Source organism: Erinaceus europaeus, chromosome 2 (assembly GCF_950295315.1).
Source record: "Erinaceus europaeus chromosome 2, mEriEur2.1, whole genome shotgun sequence".
Lineage (NCBI taxonomy): Eukaryota > Metazoa > Chordata > Mammalia > Eulipotyphla > Erinaceidae > Erinaceus > Erinaceus europaeus.
Window position 1 is genome coordinate 184782854 of NC_080163.1, and position 14559 is coordinate 184797412.

The window sequence follows — 14559 nt, forward strand, 5'->3', positions numbered from 1 at the left end:
GGAATGAAACTCCAGCTCTCTTTCATAAATTAAAAAAAAAAAAGTCAAGAATAAAAGCAAAGGCTTACATGCTCTTTCAATTTTTTTTTTTTTTTCTGTCAGGAAGACAAGAAAAAATATCAACTCAGTTGGGCCATGGCTTTTAGTTTTGCAAGAGAAGGTCAGTACTCCTTGGGACTGTTTTCCTTATAAATAAATAAATAATAAAAAGGAGAGTATTCTGAAGGCAGTACCAGGGAAGCTATACCAAAATGCCCTAAATTATGCTGGCCAAACAACCCTAGGTTAAGTTACCTTAGTTTCCTTTGGTCTTACACTATAATTTTAATAGGCATATGGAATAGACCCTACTTCATTCTCAACCCCACAACCCACAGGGGTTTGCTACAGCAAAGTGGGTCATGGGTAATGTATTCAAAAGAATTAAAAGGATAATACTAGGCCTCTTAAGCATGAGGTCCTGAGGTTGATCCCTGGCATAGCATTTGCCAGAACGATGTTCTGGTTCTCTCCTCTCTCGCACTTCTTCTTCTTCTAGCGTTTGCCCTTCTTCCGTAGCCAGTCAACAGCGTCAGGTTGAGCCTGATGTAAAGTTTCGAGACCTCCTTTGAATCTGGAGAGGTGGCAGTCGTTGACTATGTGGGTCATAGTCTGTCTGTAGCCGCAGGGGCAGTTCGGGTCGTCTCTGGCTCCCCAGCGATGGAACATAGCGGCGCACCGGCCATGGCCTGTTCGATAGCGATTGAGGAGGGCCCAATCATAACGTGCTAGGTCAAAGCCGGGTTGACGCTTGCAGGGGTCTGTGATGAGGTGTTTGTTCTTTACCTCAGCTGACTGCCAACTCTGTTTCCAAGAGACTGGAACAGAGAAGTTCAGTGTAGGCGTAGGGGACCAGATTGGGTGACGAGACGTCAAGCGTTGGACAGGGTGGGCGAAGATATCTCTCGCACTCTTCCATCATAAGTAAATATTTATATTTCAAAACTTTCCTGATATTATAATTTGCTTTTCCAAATAAAAGTAGATCAGCTGGGAAACAAAAATTCTTTCCATTCATTCGATCAATATTTGTTTCCCTTAGGAAGATTAAAAGCTTTTTTTCATATGTATCATACTTATTTAAAAATTAATTGCCAAGTGAAAAAAATAGAATTTGGATTGTATTTGGTGTATTGCACCAAAAGAAAACCACTCTGGGGTAGAGATGGTAATTGCAATAGTTTTCCCAAGGTCACAAATATAGGTTGACTATTATTTCTATAACTATATTTATATATACTTGTCCTTTTTTCTTTTTAGCATTTCAATTATTTATTGAGAAAAACTGTTTGAGAGAAAGAACCAGACCTCACTCTGGTACATGTGCTTCTAGGAACTGAAATTTGGACTTTATGCTTGAGAGCCCAATGTTTTATCCACTGTGCTAACACCTGGACTACAATTTGCCCATTTTTTCTATGGTCCTATCATTCTCTCTGTCCTATCCAATAACAACAACAGCAATGGCAACAATAACACTAACGACAACAACAAGGGCAACAAAATGGGGAAAATGGCCTCCAGGAGCAGCAGATTCGGCACCGAGCCCTAGCAATAACCCTGGAGGCAAAAAAAAAAAAAAGAGAAAAGAAACTTTAATAGCAAGAAAGAGTTATTAAACTTACATTTCTATTATATTAGAAAAAACAAGTTTAATTAAATACATTATAAGACATATACTATTAGATTTCAAGTGGTCAAAGAAGTAGAAAATTTCTACTTCAAATTACAAAGAAAGGGGAGACATCAAGAACATTTTTCAAAGCTTTGCGAGTAGTCAACCGGTGTTGCAGGTGTCTCTTTGTCTTTCTCTATTTCTCCCCTTCCCTCTTGATTTCTGGCTGTCTCTATCCAATAAGTAAAGATAAAAAAAATTTTTAAAAAAGGAACTTTTTTTTGCCTCCAGGGTTATTGCTGGGGCTCAGTGCCTGTACCATGAATCCACTGGCCCTGGAGGCTATCCCCCCCCCTTTGTTGTCCTTGTTGTTGTAGCCTTGTTCTAGTTATTATTGTTGTTGTTGATGTCATTCGTTGTTGTATAGGACAGAGAGAAATGGAGAGAGGAGGGGAAGACAGAGAGGAGGAGAGAAAGACAGACACCTGCAGACCTGCTTCACCGCTTGTGAAGCGACTCCCCTACAGGTGGGGAGCTGGGGGCTCGAACCGGGATCCTTATGCTGGTTCTTGCGCTTTGCGCCAAATGCACTTAACCCACTGCGCTACCGCCAGATTCCCAGGAACACTTAAAAAGGAAAGAAAACCATGAACAGGAGTAAGAGAATGAGTAGCAGTTAATATCAACTAGATATTTCTGCACTTGTAAATCAGATAAATTATCACAATCTTGACCATATCCGCTTTTTTAAAAGATACATAATTTTATTCACTGAGTATGGGACTTAATGTTTCTCAACTCTGGAGACCAAGAAAAAAAAACCCCAAGCTTTATCCACAGCAGCACTTCCAAGGTCTTAGATTTTAAAAAACATTTTAGATAGCTGGGGAGGAAGCACAGAGGTTATGCAAAAAACTTTCATGTTTAAGGCTCCAAGGTTCAGTCCCCAGTACCACCATAAACCAGAGCTGAACAGTGCTCTGGGCTCTCACTGTATCTTTCTCTGTTTCTCTAACTCATTAAATAAAATATATGTTCAAAAAAACTGGGAGTCGGGCGGTAGTGCAGCGGGTTAAGCTCACGTGCCACAAAACACAAGGACCATCATAAAGATCCCGGTTAGAGCCCTGGCTCCCCACCTGCAGGGGAGTCGCTTCACAAGCAGTGAAGCAGGTCTGCAGGTGTCTTTCTTCCTTCCCACTTCTATGTCTCCCCCTGCTCTCTCCATTTCTCTCTGTCCTATCCAACAACGACAACATCAATAACAATAATAATAACTACTACAACAATGAAAAACAAGGGCAACAAAAGGGAAAATAAATAAAAATTTTTAAAAATTAAAAAAAAAGGGGAGTCCGGCGGTGGCGCAGTGGGTTAAGCGCACGTGGCGCAAAGCGCAGGGACCGGAGTAAGGATCCCGGTTCCAGCCCCCAGCTCCCCACTTGCAGGGGAGTCTCTTCACAGGCGGTGAAGCAGGTCTGCAGGTGTCTTTCTCTTCCCCTCCTCTCTCCATTTCTCTCTGTCCTATCCAACAACAAAGCAACGTCAACAATGGCAATAATAACCGCAACGAGGCTGCAACAACTAGGGCAACAAAAAGGGGGAAAAATGGCCTCCAGGAGCGGTGGATTCATGGTGCAGGCACCGAGCCCAGCAATAACCCTGGAGGAAAAGAAAAAAGAAAAAAGAAAAAAAACTTGTTTTATCATTGTTGTGGTTATTATTATTATTGTTGTTGTTGCTGTCATTGGACAGGGCAGGGAGAAATGGAGAGAGGAGGAGAAGACAGAGTGGGGAGAGAAAGATAGACACCTGCAAATCTGCTTCACTGCCTGCAGGTGGGGAGCTGGGTGCTTGGACCAGGATCCTTCCATGGGGCCTTGGCGCTTCGCGCCACAGGCGCTTAGCCCACTGTGCTACTGCCCAACTCCCTAGACTTACTTTTTGGCAACTGTGGATAATACCTCTATGTACAAATTTGGGTGTGAAGATAAGTGTATATTTAGAATTGGAACTGATGGGTCATAGTAAACTGCACTATATAAGTGACTGAATCATTTTATGACAGCAATTTCTACCAAACCCCATCAACACCAGTTATTGTCTGTTGGTTGGTTTTTATTGTTTGTTTGTTTTTTATCTTAGCCACCTGACTAGGAGTGAAGCAGTATCTCACTGTGGTCTTACATTTTTCTTATGACTTATTGACACTAGGCCTTGATTCTTTAGAATGCTTTTCAAAAAATTTTTAATAAACATTTTTAAAGGGTTATTCGATAGGACAGAGAATCTGAGAGAGGAAGGGGAGATAGAAATTGAGACAGATAGATAGATACATAGACAGACAGACAGACAGACAGACCTGCAGCACTGCTTTACTGGTCACAAAACTTCCCCCCAACAAGTGGGGGCTGGGGGCTTGAATCTAGATCTTTGCATATGTGCTCAGCTGAGTGTGCCAATGACAGACCCTAGAATTCTTCTTCTTTTTAAAATTATTATTATTTTTTATCTTTATTTATTGGATAGAGATAGAAATCGAGAGTGAAGTGAGGGTAGAGAGGAAGAGAGACAGAGAGACACCTGCAGCACTGCTTCACCACTTGCATAGCTTTCCCCTGCAGGTGGGGACCAGGGGCTTGAACTTGGGTCCTTGTGCATTATAACAAGTGTGCTCAATCCTAGAATGCTTTTCTAATGCAGTTTCCATGATGGTGCATCACTTTCCCAAAGTCATTCTCATTTACCCTGGAAAAGAAATTGAGAGTAAGAAGCACAATTTGAGTAAAATGAGAGGGGAGTCAGCACCTATATGCCTGGTTTGGGCCAGGAGGATGAAGTGGGGGAGGAGACCTCTAAAGGGTTTAGGCCCATCAGTAAAGAAGAGTCTGATGCTCATTCTGATTCTGTTGAGACTTTTCAGTTTTTCATCTGAACCACTCAAATTGTTTTAATTCAGAGTAAACTTACTCAAAGGATTAAGTGCTTATCTTGTAAAAATACTACCTGGTATTGGGAGAAGTTCACCTAGTACAGTGTACACCTTTCTGGGGTCCAGCACCAGCACTACATGGGAGCACTATGAATGGTGGAGCTGTGTTACGTTTCTCCTTTCTCTATGTCTCTCTCTCTCTCAAAAAATAATGAAAACTGGACAGGAGGTCATTCAGTAGTCCTGTGCACCTACAAGGCTCTGAGTTCAATCCCCATACTGCACTAAAAAAGAATCTATATTAAGTGAGGTAAGTCAGAAACAAAAGGATGAATATGGGATGATCTCACTCAGAGACAGAAGCTGGAAAACAAAATCAGAATGGAAAACACTAAACAGAATTTGGACTGGAGTTGGTATATTGCACCAAAGTAAAAGACTCTAGGGTGGGTGGGGTGGGAGGGGTTGTTCAGGTCCTGGATCATGATGGCAAGGAGGACCTAGTGGGGATTGAACTGTTATGTGTAAAACTGGAAAATGTTATGCATGTATAAACAACTGTATTTTATGGTCATCTGTCGATCATTAATCCCACAATAAAGTAATTAAAAAAAAAAAGAGGGGGTGGGTGATGGCATACCTGGTTAAATGCATATATTATTACCAAGCACAAGGACCGAATTTTGAGTTCCTGCTCCTCACCTACAGAGAATCCTCTTCACGAGTGGAAAAGAAGGTCTACAGGTGTCTTTCTTTCCTTCTATCTCCCTGTCCTCTCTCAATTTCTCTATGTCCTATCTAGTGAAAACTAGGGGTGAGGGGAAAGAATCTATATTCTGATTCTCCTATTTTTGTATCTTCTAATGTTTAAATTAATAGAGTTAGAGGGAAAGCTATCAGCTTTATGATGTCATAGAGGCACTGCTAGAATGTTCTAGCGCTATAGATGGAACCAGCATTGAGTATTCGCAGGTACTTTCCATGCACACAGTCCTTTTCCTGAGGAAGAAGGCACCCATAATGATGTAAAATTTCCTCTGTCTTGTTTATCATTTAAAAAAAAGCAAAATTTGTCTGTAAACCCACAATATGTTAATGTTGATATGCTACTCAATTTAATTACATGATTACTTGCTGATTTCTTGTTTCCAGTAAACTGCCAAAGAGTGAGAAAAATTTTGGAGACTGAAAAAATTTGCTTATTAAGTCAGCCAAGGAGACTGTGCCATCAGTAGCCAAACAGGGGCACTAGAATTCCCAGACCATTAAACTGGTGAGTTTTTCTTTTAAATTTTCATTTTGATTTTTTTCTATATTTTTATTACTGAATAATTTTTTATTTTGTAATATTACACCACAACATTATATAAGTTTCAGGGATATATCATTATAAGTTAGTATCTGTCTACTAAATTCAGTTCATTACTACAAATTCAATCTGAGTCTTTATCACACAATTTACCCATTTTATTCAATTTACCCATCTCCTCCTTCCTTTCTGGTAACCACTAATTTAGGGTCAATATTCTTATTTTCTATATTGTTCTTTATTTTATTTATTTATTTATTTATTTGCCTCCAGGATTATTACGGGGGCTCGGTGCCTGTACCATGAATCCATTGCTCCTGGAGACTATTTTTTCCCCTTCTTAAAAAAAATTTTAATATTTATTCCCTTTTGTTGCCCTTGTTGTTTTCTTGTTGTAGTTATCAATGTCATTGTTGTTGGATAGGACAGAGAGAAATGGAGGGGGGGGAAGACAGAGAGAGAGAGAAAGATTGACACCTGCAAATGTGCTTCGACTCCCCTGCAGGTGGGGAGCCAGGGCTCAAACCAGGATCCTTTTGCCGGTCCTTGCGCTTTGCGCCACGTGTGCATAACCGCGCTACCGCCCCACTCCCATTTTTTTTTTTTCCTCCTCCAGGGTTATTGCTGGGCTCGGTGCCTGTACCATGAATCCACCACTCCTGGAGGCCTTTTTTTTTTTCTTTTCCCCCTTTTGTTGCCCTTGTTGTAGCTTCGTTGTGGTTATTATTATTGCCCTTGTTGACGCAATTCGTTGTTGGATAGGACAGAGAGAAATGGAGAGAGGAGGGCAAGACAGATAGACACCTGCAGACCTACTTCACCGCCTGTGAAGCGATTCCCCTGCAGGTGGGGAGCCGGGGGCTCAAACCGGGATCCTTACTCCGATCCCTGCGCTTTGCGCCACATGCGCTTAACCCACTGCGCCACCGCCCGACCCCCCCCCCCCATTTTTTTCCCTTTTTGTTGCCCTTGCTGTTTTATCATTGTTGTGGATATTATTATTGTTGTTGTTATTGATGCCATTGTTATTGGATAGGACAGAGAGAAACGGAGAGAGGACGGAAAGACAGAGGGGGAGAAAAAGACGCCTGCAGATCAGCTTTACTGCCAGTGAAGCGACTCCTCCGCAGGTGGGAAGCCAGGGCTCCAACCTGTCTCAAACCTGGATCCTTACACCGCTCCTTGAGCTTCGCACCATGTGCGCTTAACCCGCTGTGCTACCGCCCAACCCCCGGTCTTTATATTCTTATATATTTCCCTTAAATTCAGTTTTCACATCACCCTGCTCTTTCATATGATGGAGATAAAATTCAGAGCTTCATACATGTGAGGAATGTGCTCTATCATTGAGCTGTATCCCCAGCTCCTATATCTTGATATGGTAATTTTCTTTTCTTTTTTCTTTTTTTTATTTCTTTATTGGGGAATTAATGTTTTACATTCAACAGTAAACACAATAGTTTGTACATGCATAACATTCCCCAGTTTTCCATCTAATAATACACCCCCACTAGGTCCTCTATTATCCTTCATGGACCTGTATTCTCCCCACCCACCCACCCCAGAGTCTTTTACTTTGGTGCGATGATATGGTAATTTTTAAATATTTGATTTATTTAGTTTTAATGAGAAAGATAGAAAGACAAGAGTACTGTTCAGCTCTGGCTTAAAGTGTTGTAGGGGACTGAATCTGGGACCTTAAAGCCCCAGGCATCAAAGTCTTTTGCATGACCCCTTATGCTGTTTCCCCAGACCAATATGTTAACATTTTTAAAGTCATTCAGTTTGCTGGGTGGGGTTCCATGTCTATACAACTCTAGTAATCTTGGGGCCATTTTTTTCTTCCTATAGATTGAGAGTGAGAGACAGAGGCACAGAGAGAGGGAGAGAGAGAGAGAGAGAGACTCCAGAGTACCACTCCACTTGTGAAACTCCTCCCATGTAGATAGTCCTATGTGGTGGCCCAGGGTTTGAACCTGGATCCTTGAATATGATAACATGTGTGTCTGCCAAATGAGCCACCTACTGTTCTCTTGTTTTTTATATCTTTTAAATATTTTTGTCTTAAAGTCTATTCTCATCAGGAGTGTAAACCCAAACAACCATTAAGAAAAACTGTCAGTATATATTAAATACTAGATACATAAACTATGATCCTAAAATTTCACTTCTAGAACCATACCCAAGAGAAGTGCATTCATATATGCACCACAAAGCACATGCACAAATGTTCATGGTAGCTGATATTCATAATAGCACCAACCTGAAACAATACACATGCCAATCACTAATGAAAATGTGGCTAAACTGTAACATTTAAACTGTAATATTTATTTATTATTGGATAGAAACAGAAATTGAGAAGGGAGGGGGGATAGAGAGGGAGAGACACCTGAAGACTTGCTTTCCCACTAATGAAGCTTCCCCCTAAGGTGGGGACTGGGTAGCTTGAACCTGGGTCCTTGCACATTGTAATGTGTGCGCTCAACCAGGTGCACCACCACCTGGCCCCTGAAATCTTAACTTTTCATTGGTTCTTTTAAAAAATATATTTTGGAGGGGCCGGGTGTTGGCACACCTGGTTGAGCACACATGTTACAATGTGCTAGGACCTGCGTTCAAGCCCCCAGTCCCCACCTGCACAGGGAAAGCTTTGCAAGTAGTAAAGCTGCAGATGTCTCTGTCTCTTTCCCTTTCTATCAGCCCTGCCCCTCTTGATTTCTGGCTGTTTCTATTCAATATATAAATAAAGATTATATATATATGAATATATATATATATATTTCTATTTTAATGTGAGAAAAGAGAAATAAATACAGGGAGAGACCAAAGCACTGCTCAGCTCAGGCTTATGGTGGTGTGGGGGATTGAACTTTGGAGCTTTAGGAATGAAAGTCTTTGTGAATAACCCCATTAAGCTATCTCATGCCCTCCCCCCCAAAAAAAAAAACCACTTAACTTCTTAAAGATCTGTTCTATTCATTTCATGTGTACACATAAGAAAAAAAAAAGAGAGAGGTCAGATTTCTCTTGTATATGTGTTGCTGGAGATGGAACCTGAGTTCCCAAGAGTAAAAGTCCTGTGCTCTACCTGTTGTGTTAATTCCCTAGTCACATAAAGTGGATATATATATATTCTATTGCCACCAGGATTATTGTTGGGGCTCAGTACCTGCAAGGCTAATCTATCATACTGTGTGGCCATTTTTTCATTCCCTTCTCTTCCCTTCCTTCCTTCTTTCCTCCCTTCTTTCTTTTTCCTATTTTTTTATTTGACAGGACAAAGAGATGGAGAGATAGAAAAGGTGAGAAAGGGGGCCAGTCGGTGGCACACCAGGTTAAGCGCACATGGTGCAAAGTACAAGGACTGGCATAATTATCCTGCTTGGGACCCCTGGTTCCCCTCCAGCCAGGGGGGTCAGTTCATGGACAGTGAAGCAGGTCTGCAGGTGTCTTATCTTTCTCTCCCCTCTCTGTCTTCCCCTCCTCTTTCGATGTCTCTCTGCCCTATCCAATAACAAGAGCATCAACAATGACAACAGCAAATGTAAAAAAATGGCCACCAGGAGCAGTGGATTTGTTTAAGTGCAGGTACCGAGCCCTAGCAATAACTCTAGAGGCCAAAAAAAAAGGGGGGGGATGGGCAAGAGAAAGATACCTGTAGACCTGCTGCTTCACTACTTGTGAAGCATACCCCTGCAGGTGGGGTATGTGTACTTAACTGGGTGCGCCACTGCCTGGCCCCATATTTTTAATTCTTATTTATTTTTTAATATTATTTTATTTATTTATTCCCCTTTATGTTTCATTGTTGTAGTTATTATTGTTGTTATTATTGATGTTGTCGTTGTTGGATAGGACAGAGAGAAATGGAGAGAGAAGGGGCAGACAGAGAAGGGGAGAGAAAGACACCTGCAGACCTGCTTCACCACTTGTGAAGCGACTCCCCTGCAGGTGGGGAGCCCGGGGCTGGAACTGGGATCCTTAGGTCCCTGCACTTTGCGCCACCTGCGTTTAACCTGTTGCGCTAATGCCCGACTCCCTATTCTTATTTATTTTTATGAGAGAGGCACAGAGATCAGATCACTGCTCAGCTCTGGCTTATGATGGTGCTTGAAATTGAATCTAAGACTTTTGGGATCTCAGGCAAACAAAGCTACAAATGGAAACTCATTGTATGTACATAGGAAACTCATTAGAAGGAAGTAGATCAAGATATTAACTGTGATTTTACCTGACAACTTCCTATTTTAGAGAATTTAAAATATTCATGGTGTTGGGGTTGGGTGGTAGCGCAGCGGGTTAAGTGCAGGTGGTGCAAAACGCAAGGACCTACGTAAGGCTCCCGGTTCGAGTTCCCAGCTCCCCACCTGCAGGGGAGTTGCTTCAGGTGAAGCAGGTCTGCAGGTGTCTATATTTCTCTCCCCCTCTCTGTCTTCTCCTCCTCTCTCCATTTTTCTGTCCTATCCAACAATGAATGACAACAACAACAATAATAACCACAATAAGGGCAACAAAAGGGGGAAAAATGGACTACAGAAGCAGTGGATTCATGGTGCAGGCACTGAGCCCCAGCAATAACCCTGGAGGCAAAAAAATATATATATTCATGGTGTGTGCTGAAAATATAATTATTTTTACAATAACTATAATAAGGGCCTATTCATATTACTACATGGCACCTGCATGTAATATTTGAAATATAATGCTGAACAAAAGAAGTCAAGCAGAAGGGAGTAGATACAGTATGATTTTATTCATATAAAATTCAAAAACTGGTAAAATTAAGTTGTGTGTACAGAAAATAGATAATGGTTATCTCTGGAAGAGATAGGTCGTATATGGATGGGACAAGAATTGGGTTTTTCCATGGTTCAGGAGTAGTGCAGTGGTAAAGCTTTGGACTCTCAAGCATGAGGTCCCAAGTTTGATCCCCGGTAGCACATGTGCCAGAGTGATGTCTGGTTCTTTCTCTCTCCTATCTTTCTCATAAATAAATAAAATCTTAAAAAAAAAATAAATTGGGTTTCCCAAAGTGGGAAGGACTGGTGTAAGGATCCTGGTTGGAGCCCCTGGCTCCCCACCTGCAGGGGGGGTCACCTCACAAGCAGTGAACCAGGTCTGCAGGTGTCTTTCCCCCTCTCTGTCTTCCCCTCCTCTCTTGATTTCTTCCTGTCATAATGGGTTGTCAGAAAAGTCATGACGTATTTTTGCGTAGCAAGACATAGAAAAAAATGTGTCATAACTTTTCTGACAACCCAATATTTTAAGACATATACTTTAACTTACATCACCAGTCAAGAAGCCCCTATTATTATTCTCTGATAATAAAATCATCCTCTTCACCCTTTGAAGCAACCCTTTCCCTAACAACCCAATATGTCTAAATTTTATTGTAAATACATTTTTTTTTGCCTCCAGGGTTACTGGTGGGGCTTGGTGCCTGCACTATGAATCCACTGCTCCTGGAGGCCATTTTTTCCCTTTTGTTGTCCTTGTTGTTTATCGTTGTTGTTATTGCTTTTGTCGTTGGATAAGACAGAGAGAAATTGAGAGAGGAGGGGAAGAAAGAGAGGGGGAGAGAAAGACAGACACCTGCAGACCTGCTTCACAGCTTGTGAAGTGACCGCCCCCCCTGCAGGTGGGGAGCCAGGGGCTTGAGTCTGGATCCTTATTCCAAGTCAGTGCATTGCGCCATGTGTGCTTAACCCACTGTGCTACTGTTCAGCCCCCTGTAGATACATTTCTACCTATGTGTAATACTCAGGAGTTAAAAAAAATACACTATATAATAGATATGAATCAGTTTTAGTGAATTATATAAATGTGAGATTCCAGTCGTGAAAATAGTATACAATATGCACACAGGAAACTCATTAGAAGGAAGTAAACCAAGATATTAATTATGATTTTATCTGATAACTTCCTATTTTACAGAATTTAAAATATTCATGGTGTGTGCTGAAAAGAAGGAAAAACAGTACACAGATGAAAGTGACCTATTTTCTAGACTAATATGCAAACATCATGTAAAAGGAAATGAAAACACTAGGACCTATGTGCCCATTCCCAAGGTTTCCCATCATTTTTTTAAATGAAAATATGTAGGGACCAAGACACTTGATGAATCTGTGTTTTAGAAAAAGGGAGTAATCTAAGAAAAGGCAAGCAAAAATATCAGTTCGGCATACCTTGAATTTAGCTTGACCAGCAGCCATTCCTCTCTCTTGTAGGGATGTCTCTAAGAAGAGCCGCACTGAGGAAAGAGAAAGAGACTCTTGGGATAACTGTTCCTTTTTGTGGCCCACAGTGACCAGTTCAGGGGTAGCTCTGCACCCACACCTGTCACTCATGGAGAGGAGGGATGGAGAGAGGTTAGAGGAGTGTGGATTGTCTTGAGCATTCTTGGTTTCAGAAAAGAAGTTTCTGTTGTCAGTCCAAAAATGTGTCCTGATGTCTCACATCAGTCATACACTAGACAGATACACTGCCACCCAATCAATTACAGGTATTCTCTGGCCGAAGATAGTGACAGTGTGAGGGTTAAAAGTGGGGAGTCGCTTCACAAGCGGTGAAGCAGGTCTGCAGGTGTCTTTCCCCCCCCCACCCCCGTTTACCCCTCCCTTCTCTATTTCTCTCTGTCCTATCCAACAACGACATATCAATAACATCAATAACAAGGTCAACAAAAGGTAAAATAAATAAATATTAAAAAAAATTTAAATGGGTACTGGTATAATCAAGGGAAAAATGAGTACAGGTATAACCAAGAAATTGCTAGCATAGTTCAGAGATCAATCCAGATGATACTCAGGCACCAGAAAAACAGAACTATTAAAAATTTACCAGACCGGGAGTCGGGCGGTAGCGCAACGGGTTAAGCGCACATGGCACGAAGCACAGAGATCGGCATAAGGATCCCGGTTCCAGCCCCGGGTTCCCCACCTGCAGGGGAGTCGCTTCACAAGCGGTGAAGCAGGTCTGCAGGTGTCTTTCTCTCCCTCTCTCTGTCTTCCCCTCCTCTCTCCATTCTCTCTGTCCTAACAATGACGACAACAATAATAACTACAACAACAATAAAAACAACAAGGGCAACAAAAGGGAAAATAAATAAATATTTACCAGACCTAGGTAGGAATAATGCTAACTTTCTGTTTCCATAAACCTCGCAACTTTTGGTAAGTCAGGACATTTGTTTCTGGGAAAACAAGATGTTTTTGTAGTGCAAGCCGAAAAGCCCCCCAAGTCATTAGATTTCAGGTAAACAAGCCAAGTGCTGGAAACTGTGCAAAATATTGTATGTAACCAATGCTGGTATAAGCTGCCAAAAGTATAAAAAAGATGCTTGTGACTGTGCTTAGGCGTTCAGTCCTTGGGTAGCTCCTGCCTGAGTTTTCCCTGGGCTGGACCCTCAGCTGAGTAGGCTTGTATGAATTCATACTCAACCACCTGACTTGGTGTGGAGTATTGTGATTTCTGTGTGGAGACTTCTATCCCATTACATCGGAAAGAGTTATATGCTCTTACTCGCTCATACTCACACAATCACAGAAAATACGACCACAGTCACACACAGATGACACAGTCGACGTGGCAGAAACAGATTCTCTACCTCCCCTCCCCTCCCACACACCCCGCCACACGAGACTGTTCAAAGTTATACACACAATCACGGTCCCCCCATGGGAGACACACACACACACACACACACACACACACACACACACACACACACGGTCAGCGTTAAACACCTGCAGGAAGGTGTCACACCTGCACGTGGAGATCGGGGCTCTGTCCTCCTAAAGATCCATCGCAGCGACAGTCACACACACACACACACACACACACACACACACACACACACACACACACACACACAAACACACACACCCCGCACACAAGCGCCGCACAGTAACAAAGTCACAATCCCCCCCCACGCCTCCTGGCCCCTCCCTCAGCCTGATCAACTCACACCGGCTCAGGACTCCGGACTAGCCTGGACAGTCCACTCAGACACTCACAGATGCGACGGAGTAGCACAACCCCGCGTGCAGGACCGAGGGTCACTCCACTTGTTCTTTTCTTGCCCCAAGGCCGAGGGTCCCACAAGCGGACCGAGGGGCAACCCTGCACCCTTGTGGGCCGCTGGGAAATGTAGTCCGAAAATGGAGTCAAAAGGCCAAGATGGCGGTCGGCTCCGCTGTTTCCGGCGCGCGCACAGTCTAAGTCCAACCAACACCCTCGAGCCTCTCGTTACTGGGAACATTGGAAATTCGGACTTAGCCTCAGAGAAAGGCAAGACCCACACGCAGGGGGCCATCTCACTCCATGAGTCTTATGTTCTCCCAGTAATAGAAAAAGGCCACTGTATTCGCGCCGGGAGTCGCTGAGAGCCGCAAGCTCTTCTGGGAAATGTAGTCTTGAGGCGGGAAGGTTGCTGAGCCAGGAGGTTGTTGTAGATGTTTCTGCACTGATCCTACTACCTTTGGAAGAGCTGAGTTGCCGCCGTCACGACTCTTCTAGAAGCTGTGGCCAACTCAGAGAATACCCCGGAGTGAGGAAATAGCCATTTATCGATGGGTGGACGTGGCCTTCTCAGAGAGCAAAAATCTGAGACTAACAGGTTTGAACCTCACCAAGGATAGTAATGAGGTTGATAGGGCA

The 14559-nt window shown here is 42.7% G+C and overlaps 1 protein-coding gene across 5 annotated transcripts in view; it reads right to left on the reverse strand.

Annotated features, from left to right (window-relative positions):
- The window catches only part of LOC132536805 (zinc finger protein 383), a 68206-nt gene extending 53965 nt beyond the window's left edge, over window positions 1-14241 (reverse strand). Inside the window, exons 1-2 of one of the 5 annotated variants that reach the window (XM_060185831.1) lie at window positions 13868-14241; window positions 12087-12151 (exon numbers count right to left, since the gene is read on the reverse strand). In XM_060185831.1, the coding sequence (XP_060041814.1) occupies window positions 12087-12113 (27 nt within the window). In that variant the 5' untranslated portion in view covers window positions 12114-12151; window positions 13868-14241. The remainder of the gene's footprint in view (window positions 1-12086; window positions 12152-13867) is intronic. The other 4 variants (XM_060185827.1, XM_060185826.1, XM_060185829.1 and 1 more) reach the window with 4 other exon arrangements.
- Between the last annotated feature and the right edge of the window lie 318 nt (window positions 14242-14559).